General features: G+C 39.4%; 1 protein-coding gene across 2 annotated transcripts in view; it reads left to right on the top strand.

Annotated features, from left to right (window-relative positions):
* Positions 1-12,946, top strand: part of CCSER1 (coiled-coil serine rich protein 1) — a 1,308,521-nt gene that overhangs the window by 1,226,942 nt on the left and 68,633 nt on the right. The window contains exon 9 of one of the 2 annotated variants that reach the window (XM_073601044.1): positions 2,739-2,807. Coding sequence is in view for 1 of the 2 variants with exons in the window: in XM_073601043.1 (XP_073457144.1) it covers positions 2,739-2,819 (81 nt within the window). In the remaining variant the exon portion in view is untranslated. Of the gene's footprint in view, positions 1-2,738; positions 2,820-12,946 lie in introns of those variants that run through there. The other variant, XM_073601043.1, reaches the window with a different exon arrangement.

Below are 12,946 nucleotides of genomic sequence, written 5' to 3' on the forward strand. Positions count from 1 at the left end.
TATAAAAAAAACAAGTTAGTGGGATACGTATTGTACTAAACTGGTTGTATGCCATTCTAGAATACCATTATAAAAACCTGTGTTGCAAGCATTAATAGACAAGGTTTTTCAATATCTCTAACATGTTCTGCAGCTTGATTGGAGCCATGAATGAATAGGTGTCAAGTGCACATATTTCTGTCATATGACAAAACTGCAAACATACACATATTTAGTGGTTGGGACAGTTAAAGTGTTACTAAACCCACAACAGTAAAATCAGTCTTTAAATACAGTAAAGAATGCTTGTTATACTCACTGTGGAACTTAAGGGGTTAATGTAATGTAATTTCCTGCTTGGGTGAAGAACTCAACACTAAGATCTAAGTCAGGTTTTAGGCATCCCCTGCAACAAAATTTTAATTTTTGGTGGAATACCCTGTAAGGGTTAATCACTTCTATGGGGATGCAGACACTGCAACTTTTTCTCATGAAAATACAAAAAGTGCATCAGCAGAATAAAATTAATAATTCACTCCTATTCAGAAACAGTATCCAAAAGAGAGTATAGAAAAGACATGGTACTTTTTTTATTTGCACTAAAATACAAATTTTTGGAACAAGCTGTCGGTCTACCCCCTTCTTCATGTACAGTGCCTAATTGTCTGTTGCAAGTGCACTAACATGGCTACAATCACTCCAAGTAAAATGAAAACCCATGTATTGATGATGTTACATTATTATTCTCAGTACACAATAATCAATATCCTCTAAGTATTAATTACTGTAATGATCTTTAAGGCCAATAGCTCTAATTGACAGAAGTATTAGCACTTTAGTGACTAAATCATGTCAGTAAATTGTGTAATATCTTAAATTCAGTTAGATTTGTGAAAGCACAATCGGTTGAATGAAAAAAATGGCCTGATTCCTTCCTGCTGAGTTATTGTTATTGTATCTTGACAGCGGGGAGACTTCCTCTCCAACAGAATACACGGATCAGTGCTACAGGCTATAGCGGGTGACACTGATCAGTTTGAAAAAAAACAACAGGCTGGCAGTACAGAAGTCAGTCAGTAGATTGGATTCTGTTCAACCAGTTTGCCCATACATGTATCGAAATTCAGCCGGTCCCTGCTGAATCAAATAAATTTCAATCCATGTATGACTGGCTGAAGTTTCCATTCTCCTTATGATGACCAAGCACTTGCACATGAGTGAACATATTATTTCACAGAAAATATTCTAAGTCTTGTAATATGGCAGTAGAAAAAAAACAGAGATACTTGGAGGGTAGACCAAAAGAATCCGCTTCAGTAGGGATTTTTTTTAAATACCTAGCCTTGTGCTCCATCATATACATTCTATGCACTGGGAACACTATTCAACTGTACAGTACACCATGAATGAAATATTAAAGTGTTGCTAAACCCACAACAGTAAAATAAGTCTATATATGCAGTAAAGCATGCTTGTTATACTCACTGTGGAAGGGGTTAATCCTCTGCACTGTGTGAAAAGGCTGTTTGATCCTGTATGCACAGATCCTCCCCTCCTTCCACTGTCCCCTGATAATGTCCTGATAACACGGAGTCTATGGAGTCAGGCTGCATATGCTCAGTTTGGTGTGTATTGCTAGAGAGGTTTTTTTTTTTTTCTTGAGAGAGTGCATGTGATCAGCACAGGGCCAATCAGCACTGTCCAGACAGAGAGTCAGGGTTCTTGCAGTCTCATAGGACAGTCAGAAAACTCCTCCTACGTGCTTTAACCAGTGCTTGGCTGGACACTGATAGAAGTCACAAGACTGCTCTAACTGCTGATGAGAAAAGGTATTTAGCAGTTTATATTTACTAAAACTATTGCTTGTTCATGTTCTGTGTACTGTGGAAGACCAGATATAGTGAATGCAGGCTCCTGGGTTATGTAACACTTTAAGATTTGAACAAAGTAATTAAGGTAATTTTATTAACAGAAAGGTAACATGTATCAAAACAATGACCACACATTTTTTGCATCACAGTGTAGATTGGGGCATGAAATAAGTGCACCCTATTGTGTGGGGGTGACTCCCAAAATGCCTTTACTCCCGCATAAGATTAAGACCAAAGAGATGGATTAGACAATTCTTTATTTCATTTTGCAGACTGTCACATTTCTAAATTGTCGAAGAAACATAAAGCTGCTTTCATTTATTTATATCTATAGCATTAATAAACTGTACAGATTTGCTTCTGAACAACAGGCAGAGTTTCTACTTGGCTGTCACGGATCATTTCTTGGCCATTTAGTCAAAGCTTTAGGTAAAGTGTAGCTTTCATTGTGCTTTGTTTTTAAATTTTGCAATGATCTTCAAAGGTGTGTTGTAGCATAAATACAAAAGAACAGTTTTGACACATTTTTTCTCGATGAAGACCACTGACTGCTACAAACTGTGAATTGGTACAGGTGGAGAAAAAGCTGGGCGATGAATATGCAATGGAAATAGTCACCCTTTGCTTTCATAATTCCATCACAGTACTATAAAGTGTAACAGCTGGCAATGCATAGTCAAGTGAGAACAGAAGTGTGAAGCTAAAAAGAGATACCTATTCTTTTTGTGTTTTAATAATGTGAAAACAAGAGATGAGCCTTTCCAGCATGTGGTATACATACAGCAATGCTATACCCAGCCAGGTCTACACTGATATACGCAACATCCTTTCTGACTATTTATATATATATATATATATGTATTTATTTTATTTTTTATTTTTTTTCAGAAAGCTGCTCAAACAGTAAATGTCTCCAAACAAGATAAATATACCCAGACCGAATTACTAAACCATGAAGTCATTAACAATGTAAGTAATGCACTCTTTTACAAATATGTATCTGTACTATATCACTTTAAAAAAATATAAAATAAAAAAACACTGGTTTTCAGAAGTGACTGAATACATTAAATAAGCTGTGGTTTTAGAGCTATGCAGTCAAGGGGCCCCAACAGGTATTAAAAACACTTTACAGCTTTATAGAATGTTAATTCATTTTATCATCATACCTGCAGGCCATTTGGGCCTCCCTGGAAGCCTGGCCAAACTCCAAGTTAGCAATCCTCACATCCTGCCTTACTGGTAGGACATGAAAACCATTGGATGCTCACTCCTTGCATTACAGGAGCAAAAAAAACAATGGTTATCACATTCTAACAGCAAGGCAAAATGTAGGGGTTGCTAGCTGGAAGGTTTTCTGCCGAGATTCCATGGGAGTCTAAATGACCTACAGGTATGACAATAAAACGAGTAAACATTTTACAAAGCTTCATAGCTTTCTAATGCCTACTGGGGCCCTGTGACTGCATAGGCTAATTTCTGGAAAAGGTGAACTGTAAGTTAGTTGTGTTGTGTTGGTTGTGTCAAACAACATTTGCTAACGCTTTGTGTATTAGTACTGCTTCTGCTCTATAGAATCTTACAAGCACAACCATTTAAAGTTTCTTGTAGAGGAAGGGGGGAGGCAAGGAATCCAAATGTTTAGCTATAAATGACTGCAAACAAGTGATTCATTTTGATTAAAATTTCAACCAATACAACAGGTAATTTGGCTGATTTACTAAAAAAATTGAGACTCGTCATTCAAAAAAATTGTGTAATTATTATTTTCAGTTATCCAGTAATGAATATATGAGTTATCCAGTCATGAATTTCTGAACATGACTGGGTATTCAAAGTGAACAGGAATTTGATTTTCACATACAAGGGGTCCCCGGGTTACAAACAAGTTAGGGACTGTAGGTTTGTTCTTAAGTTGAATCTGTTTGTAAGTCGGAACAGGTACATTTTTTAAGTGTAGCTCCAGCCAAAAAAAACTATTTTTAAGCTTTTTGGATAGCATAGGGAAGGGTTAACACCCCTGTAACATTTTTTTTTGCTGTGTGTGCCCCTGTTCAGAAGATTTCACCTCACTTTCTGTCCCAATGACAATTGGATTTTGAAAATTTTGGGTTGTTGTGGAAACAAGCCTTGGTGATAAAGCATCAGTGGAGGTACCTTTTCCCCAAAATAGCACTTACAGGAGTGAATTTCCCTTCCTAGGGGTAGATTTCCTCTCACTTCCTGTTGTCTTCCTCCGTTTGTAAGTAGGAGTCGTTTGTAAGTCGGATGTTTGTAACTAGGGGACCCCCTGTAATTGGATAATTGCAGTAAATAATCACACAATTGTTAAATGAAGAATCTAAACTTCTTTAGTAAATCACATGTGGCCACCATTACAGTTCTTCAATGGGAAATTCCTCAGGAAATCCTCCCTCCAATTGCTACTTTTGGCATTCATTAAACAGCATATTTTCCCTATATATGCATTGGGAATCTCTAGCTACACAGTAACCAACAGTGGGATGTGGGAGAATTATCCCTTCTAATCTGGCTATTACATTAATCTTTCATCTTGGGTTGGTTCCTTGCAATGGAAAGCCATATACAGTACTTGAATTACAATGGTGAGGAAAAAAAACATTGGGGTTGATTTGCTAAAACTTGAGAGTAAGGATGAGCCGAACACCCCCCCGGTTCGGTTCGCACCAGAACTTGCGAACGGGCAGAAAATTTGGATGAACACGCGAACACCGTTAAAGTCTATGGGACACGAACATGAAAAATCAAAAGTGCTCATTTTAAAGGCTTGTATGCAAGGTATTGCCATAAAAAGTGTTTGGGGACCCGGGTCCTGCCCCAGGGGGCATGGATCAATGCAAAAAAAGTTTTAAAAACTGCAGTTTTTTTGGGAGCAGTGATTTTAATAATGCTTAAAGTGAAACAATAAAAATTAAATAGTCCTTTAAATATTGTGCCTGGGGGTGTCTATAGTATGCCTGTAAAGTAGCACAGTTTCCCCGTGTTTAGAACAATATCACAGCAAAATTACACTTCTAAAGGAAAAAAAGTCATGTAAAACTGCTCGCAGCTGTAATGAATTGTCGGGTCCCGGCAGTATGGATAAAACTCATTGAAAAAAAAAATGGAATGGGCTCCCCCAGTCCATTACCAGGCTCTTTGGGTCTGATATGAATATTAAGGGGAACCCCAAACCAAAATTAAAAAAAAAATTGTGTGGGGGTCCCCCTAAAATCCATACCAGGCCCTTCAGGTCTGGTATGGATATTAAGGGGAACCCTGCACCAAATTAAAAAAATGGCATAGGGCCCCTCCAAAATCCATACCAGGCCCTTATCTGAGCACGCAACCTGGCAGGCCACAGGAAAAGAGGGGGGATGAGAAGGCGCCCCACCCTCATGAACCGTACCAGGCCACATGCCCTCAACATGGGGGTCCCAAAGCACCTTGTCCCCATGTTGATGGGGACAAGGGCCTCATCCCTGCAGCCCTTGCCCGGTGGTTGTGGGAGCCTATGAGCGGGGGGCTTATCAGAATCTGGAAGCCCCCTTTAACAAGGGGACCCCCAGGTCCCGGCCCCCTCCCTATGTGAATTGGTAACTGGTACATTGTACCCCTACCATTTCACAAAAAAAGTGTCAAAAATAGTAAAAAAGACAGGAGACACTTTGGGACAAGTCCTTTATAAAAAAATTTAAATGTCCCACGATGTAAATCCATCTCTCGCTGCCCGACGGACTGAAAAAAGAAAAAAAAATGCAACAGCTCCGCCTCCATAGGAGGCTCCCGCCGTATGACGCTTCTTCTCGGTGACAGCTGTTATATAGCTGAGGGCGGGGCCACCTGGTGATGTAAATGGGTGACCCCTCTGATGCCACGTGATGTCAGAGGAAGGCGGGGTCGCCCTCAGCTATATAACATGGGAAAACTGCTGCACTTTACAGGCATAATATAGATACCCCCAGGCACAATATTTAAAGGAATATTTCATTTCATCCTTACTTGAGATTCCAAAATCTGGTGCAGCTGTGCATGGTAACCAATCAGCTTCTAACTTCAGCTTTTTCAATAAAGCTTTGACAAAAAAAACTGTAAGCTGGTTTCTATGCTCTAGATTTTGCAAGATCCAGTATTACTAAATCCACCCCATTGTATTTTGCTAACTGACTTACAATCTTCCATGTGTTTGGAGACTAAACCCCCAAAAAAAGAACCGTATGTTGCAATTTTCCAGTCCTTAGAGCCCATTCATACAGGGGCAACTTTGGATCCGACTTCAAGTCACCCCAAGTCACCCCTAGTCGCCTCAAGTCGTGAAAAAATCAATGTAAGTGAATGGATCCGTCTTAATGCACACTACTGCAGTCGCTCCGACTTCAGAAAAGGTTCCTGTACTACTTCAATCCGACTAGAAGGCGACTTGTACCCATTGATTTCAATGGAAGTTGCCTCCAAGTCTGATTACTGTTCATACTGAGGCAACTTTACAGGAAGCAGAAAGGAAACAGAAAGTAATTTACTTCACTAAACAGCCAGCCCCCTCCTCACACACAGCTGATAAGCTCTGATTGGCCACTTGTAAAGTTCCCTGTCCTGGAGGCGACTTCAAGTTGTGTTGTAAGTTACCCCAAGTCGTGCTGTGATTCATACGCAAGTCGTGTCCAAGTTGCCTCCCAAAGTCGCGCTGGAAGTCATGTTGCCCCTGTGTGAATGGGCTCTAAGATGTTGCGGCTTGGTTTGTTTTCTTTCTTTTTTTTTTTTTTTTTCAGGCTAAGAACATTTTCAGCAGGCACAAAAAATTGCTGTAGATCAAAAGTACAGTGTCTATGTAATTTGCTGTTAGCTTTACAGAAAACATAAGCAATCTAATCTTTTTTCTATAAACTACTAATCCCTAACACTCTATTTAATGGAGATGCACAAATGCAGACATATTTGTAGCCCACCCTGCATAATGACCATGGCCCCCCCCTATAGAAATCGCTGATGAGTGAATGTAGCTACCCAGGAACAGGTTAATTGTGTTATTTGCATAGTTACCAGAACAAATTTAAGAAAAAAACTGAAAAGAAGGAAAATTAATGCAGCCTTCCTATTTACGGACTTATCTAATCTGTGGTAAATTATTATTTCTAGGGGGGTTATATGGGTTGCAAAGGCTTTTTTGTTTCATTACATTACAAAAGGTTATATTTACATGGTTTGTGCAAGGGTACTGCACAGAGCGGCCCAACATCTCCTTTTCTGGGGTTCCCTGCTGGTGCTCTCTGATCTGCCTCTCCTCCATATGCCACCATAGTAAACCACTTCCTATGGAGGCACATGTGGAAGTAGGCTTCCGAGCTGGGCTGTGTGTGCATCCATGGACACACACACAGCATGGCTCAGCCCCACCCATGCTCCCTCCTCACAGGATTTGACTGACTTCAGCTGCTCTCAACCAAGCTTGTGAGAGCCTGTTAGAGAGGAGAGAAAACCTGAAGATGGGCACAGCACTGGATTAATGTAGGACTCAAGTAAGTGTTGGGGGGGCAACTGAAAGGCTTTTTATTTGTATGCATAGAATGCATTAAGATAAAAAAGAAACCTTTTAACTTTAGAACCACTTTATAAGCTGATAGTAAATAATAAGCACTACTTGCAATGGGAGGAAAACATAATATTTAGCATAAATCCATTTATAAAATATTCCAGTAATGTCTTCCCTAGATACATGCTAGGTTTACATAAATTGTTAGTAAAATTATTTTTTATCTAATTAATTAATTAATTTACAATACAGTTTATGCTTTGTTAAAGTGAATGTTATATCTGTTTAATATGTACAAAAAATATCTGTTGATTTTGCCAGCAATCTCGAGAGCTGTTAACGTCATGTGCTCTCTGCCTGTGCACAAGGGAGTGGTTATGTAGAGAAGGGGTAGACATGGTGAGACGTGTAATTCATCAGAAATAAAGTAGTCAAGGCTGGCAACATGTGCTTAGGAATTTAGAGCTGCATTGTCATGTAAAAGAGAAAGATAGCAGCATACTTTATTTATGGCTCCACAACAGTTATTTGTCTGTGCTTGCACTAAATATGTGAATTAAAAAAAAAAAATCTTTAAAATACACTTTAATGTGTGTGCCAAACCTATTGTGCACAGTGAGAATTGTAATGTAACAAAATGGGAATTAATGCACTGCTTTATTTTTTGCTGTTTCAGTTCATGGTGACCAAGAGCCTATTCTGGCTGTCAAAGTTGCCAACATATCAGTTGCACAAGGAAAAAACATCACTTTGTCATTTGCAGCCGCACAATCAGATTGATCTCAGTTTAAAGCTAATTGCTTGTTTTACAAACCATTCCTTTGTAATCATGGATTAGTTAAAGTTCAAATAGCCGGAGATTGTATATTATTAAAATGTAATCCATTTGAAAATTAAATATCATTTGCACTCTCATTAACAATTTAATGAAGGCATTAAACTTGCAATCACCACAGACAAAGCATTTTATAACCCTTATCATGTATTCTAAAATTTGTAAGTTGGAAAGGGATCTTGTAGTGCTATTTAATGGTATGCATCAATGAGGAACACACAAATTATTGCCTGAAATAAAAGGATGAACATTCCCAAGGGATTCTTTACTTGGCCACAAGTCAAATTTTGTACCTGACACAAAGATTTCTCCAAATTGCCTATGAATTAAGAGTAATTTTCCAACAAAGAATCACAGCCAATTGCTACACAGTATGTGTTATAGCATTTCCCCTAATAAAAAAATTAATAGTCTTCAAAGGTAAACATGCCATTGCAATTTTACTTTTTTTAGGTCATACATCTGTACTGGGCCAAGAACATCATCTCGGCCCATTATATATGTATGTCCTAAAAGGAGTAAAATTGAAAGCATCTAAACAAAGTTTAAAAATAACAATGGACAAAAAAAAATCAAAAATAACAATGGACAAGAACATAAATTTGATTTTCCAGTAAGACAAAAGAAGATGAGGAAAATTAACTCAGTGGGGTTGTTTTACCAAAGGAGTTGCAATTAATCTTGTAGAAATGTGAATGCTCACTATGCTTATCCACAGCTATACCAGACACTTTTACTCCCTTCCTGCCCAGGCCAATTTTCAGCTTCAGCGCTGTCACACTTTGAATGACAATTACGCGGTCATGTAACACTGTACCTTAACGAAACTATTATAATTTTTTTCACACAAATAGAGCTTTCTTTTGAATGTTTTTTAATCACCACGGGTTTCTTTTTTGTTGCAAAATAAATGAAAAAACGAATTTGAAAACAACCCTTTTTTTGTTTCTGTTATAAGATTTTGCAAATAAATAATCTTTCTTCATGAATGTAGGCCTAAATGTATACTGCTACTGCTACCCTATCTCAATTCTTGAGGCCTGAAAATGCCAGGGCAGAACCAATATCTGCCAGTTGACCCTTTTTTGGAAATTAGACAGTCCAAGGTATTTAGTAAGAGGCATTGTATGTAATGCACTGCATGGCTTTAAACTATGGCCAGCATGCTTAGAAAGGTAAATAGGGGGGGGGGCTTTGGATAAGCAAAATATCTTATTATAAAAGGGTTGGAAGGAAAATACTAGCCATATTGTCAGTGAATTGGAAGCTGTTGTAGGGAAAGCTGCCAAAGGGAGAGATTCAAGCAGTTAGGAAACTGCACTGCAAGGCTGATAGCTAGCTAACTGGGTAATCAACCACTTTTAAACTGTCCTGCTGCTGGCCACTTTTACACGGATATATTCTATGCAGTATCTTCATTTTTGTAGTAATGCCACAAGTTATGCTCTTAGATGTGAGACTAGCCTTGCTATTTGAAATTGTCCTGCTTCTGGAACATTTCACACTGCTGTGTCATCTGCAGTCTCCTAATTCTGGTGGTAAAACACCTGACTGTTCCCTTTTTTTTTCAGAATAATTCATCCTATTCTCCCTCAACAAAGGTGCCCTGCTACTGACCAGTTTTACACTTATACACTTGATAAATATTGAGCAATGATAGGATAGTTTTATATCAGCAAGACCAAGGACAGCCACAGCAGATTACAGCGAGTTTTTATCTGTCAGCCAAAGCTGTCAATTACCATTAAACTACTTGCCGCTTGGTCACAGTAGATTTACTGTGACCGGACGGCAGCTGCAGGCTCAGCAATGTATATAACATTGCAGGCTTGCCTCCGTATATAGGGCGTGCATGCACACACCCCCTGCTGACCCATTCTGTGGTTGGACACAGTGCAATTTTGTCAGCGGGAATCATTGGCTGAGACCTGCTGATTGGCTGTGTCCAATCACAGCACAGAGTCCTGTGTGTTTACACACACAGGACTCTGTACACAGAGTAGCAATCTGGCTGTTTCTTCTCCCTGCAGCCAGATCACTGGGAAGGGGTTAACATCAAGGGGTTAACTGTGTGTTTTACAAGTGTAATATGTGTATTATCTGCTGCTTTTACTAAGAGATGTGGCTGTTTCTTCTCCCTGCAGCCAGATCTCTTAGTATAAGCAACACATAATACACACATTACACTTGTTAAGCACACAGTTAACCCCTTGATCACCCCTTGATGTTAATTCCTTCCCAACCAGTGTCATTAGTACAGGAGCAGTGTACAGTATTATATCTGATCACTGTATTAGTGTCACCATTGATGTCAGTTAGTGTACCACCCAGTAAGGGTCTGTTAGCAACAGAGTGCCCGCCACACTATCACAGTCCCATTATAAGTCACTGAACACCACCATTACCAGTATAGCATCATAGTTGTGTAAATTCCAGTGTACAATATATACCATAGTTTGTAGACACTATAACTTTCACACAAACCAATTAATATACACTTATGCCGCGTACACGACCGGTTTTGCAGTTGGAATAAACTCCGAAGGTTTCTCCGACGGAACTCCGACGGAATTCCATTCAAGCGGTCTTGCCTACACACGGTCAAACCAAAGTCTGACCAAAGTCCGACCGTCCAAAACGTGGTGATGTACAGCACGTACGACGGGACTAGAAAAAAGGAAGTTCTATAGCCAGTGGCCAATAGCTTCCGTCTCGTACTTGCTTCAGAGCATGTGTTGTTTTTGGTCCGTCGGAACAGCATACAGACGAGCGGTTTTCCCGATAGGAATTGGTTCCGTCGGAAATATTTAGAACATGTTCTATTTCTAGGTCCGTCAGAATTTTCGAAAAAGAAAATCCGATGAGGCACACACACGATCGCAATATATGATGAAAAGCTTCCGTCAAACTTTTTCTGTCGGACATTCCGCTCGTGTGTACGCGGCTTTATTGGGATTTTTTTTTTTAACCAAAGACATGTAGCAGAATTCATTTTGGTCTAAATTTATGAAGAAATTAGATTTTTCTTTTTAATTTATTGAATATGTTTTCTTTTTAATTTATTGAATATGTTTTATAATAGAAAGTAGAAAATATTGTTTTTTTCAGAATTTTTGATCTTTTTTGCTTTATATCATAAAAAATAAAATGCCTACTGGTGATCAAATACCACCAAAAAAAATGTGAAAATGACATGGATAATCCACTATACGCTATGCATAATCAATGTCTCCTGCACTAATGAGCGCACTTTTCAGCTCTTTTGTATAATGCATCTGAGTCCATCCGTGCTTCCCGAATAACACAGACATAGCGTTGTTCTCACATTGAAAGCTCCACAGACAGTCTTGTCTGGATAGCCCGTGCTTTGTTTATTTATAGTACTTTGAATAGCGCTAACAATAGAGCTTGGTGGCTTCACAATCAGCCAATTAAGCCCAGGCATTCCCTCAAACAGGAGGAGTTATACAAATCTCAACCAATGAACAATGACTAGTGTATGGGCGCGTTTGTGCAGGGCAGTGTGCATGATTCCCCTGCACCTTGTACCTCTAAGCTGTGCTCGTCAGTTAGACAAAGAAAGCCACATGTTTGACCTAAGAAATCATTAACGCTGTCCGACAAACGCATGCATACACTCCCATTTTTACCATTGGTGCAAATACTTATTCTGCATTGTTCAGAGAACAACGCATATCCGGATTACACTACCATTCCTGTGGATGGGAGACTATCTGCGGGGACATGCCATAGTCCCTCTATGTGCCGATCAGACACACAAAGTTGAAAAACAGGTGGGAAAATTTTAACCACACAAGCACTACAGATCCAATCCACTCATCATTACAAGTTTCTGAAGCCACAGCCGAGCTACTTCCAAGGTATTTTTATTCTGGAGTCTTGTACCTCCAGACATCAAAAGTACCTTCCAAAGGAATACACCTTGCTGTATCCTCTGACCATATATGCCAACTTCTAAGGGGTCTAATGACCTTAGCCCCATACCCAGATTTCATGTACTATGCAGCTGTCTGACTGGAGTGCCTGGTTCCCCTGCATGGACAGCCCATTGACCATACGATTCAAATAGATTTTTTGGCGTACTCTGAGTACTCTGCTATACCTTTGGAGCAGTTATTGTTTGCACCTTTATCACTATAACCGCCCCCCGGAATTCCGATTATTATACACGGCCTGACCGGGCTGCTAGAAACTGCTCCTCACATTAGGCTAATACAATCGCGCACCATAATTCCAACTATTATACACGGCCTGACCGATCTCACGTTTTACAGCCCTATAAACTTGTTCGTCAGACAACTACAAAGCACAATGAAATCCTCCGCTGCACAAAACAATATTATAGCTTCCTTCTATTTGTACCTAAATGTTACAACAACAATGGGGAGGCCTCCTGTTTACTCTCAGAATGTTGATTGTCTATCCAAAACTGAATTACAGTATAAAACTCCACAAAACAACTAAAATTAAGTTTGTGTCCACATGTTTGTTTCAAAAAAGCCCAAGCCCCTCCCACCAACTTTCTGTATACATCAAACATCCTGCAGAGAACTTCCTGTTGCATACATCACATCCTGCAGAGAACTTTCTGTTCTCTGCTCAACTCTAAAAACCTATCCAACTGGTTTATTTAAATATCAATGGACAGGATGGAGGAGGGGGGGGGGGCGTAGAAGCCTGGCTTCCCTGAAAACATATGGTCTCAAAAAA

Source organism: Aquarana catesbeiana, linkage group LG01 (assembly GCF_042186555.1).
Source record: "Aquarana catesbeiana isolate 2022-GZ linkage group LG01, ASM4218655v1, whole genome shotgun sequence".
Classification (NCBI taxonomy): Eukaryota; Metazoa; Chordata; class Amphibia; order Anura; family Ranidae; genus Aquarana; species Aquarana catesbeiana.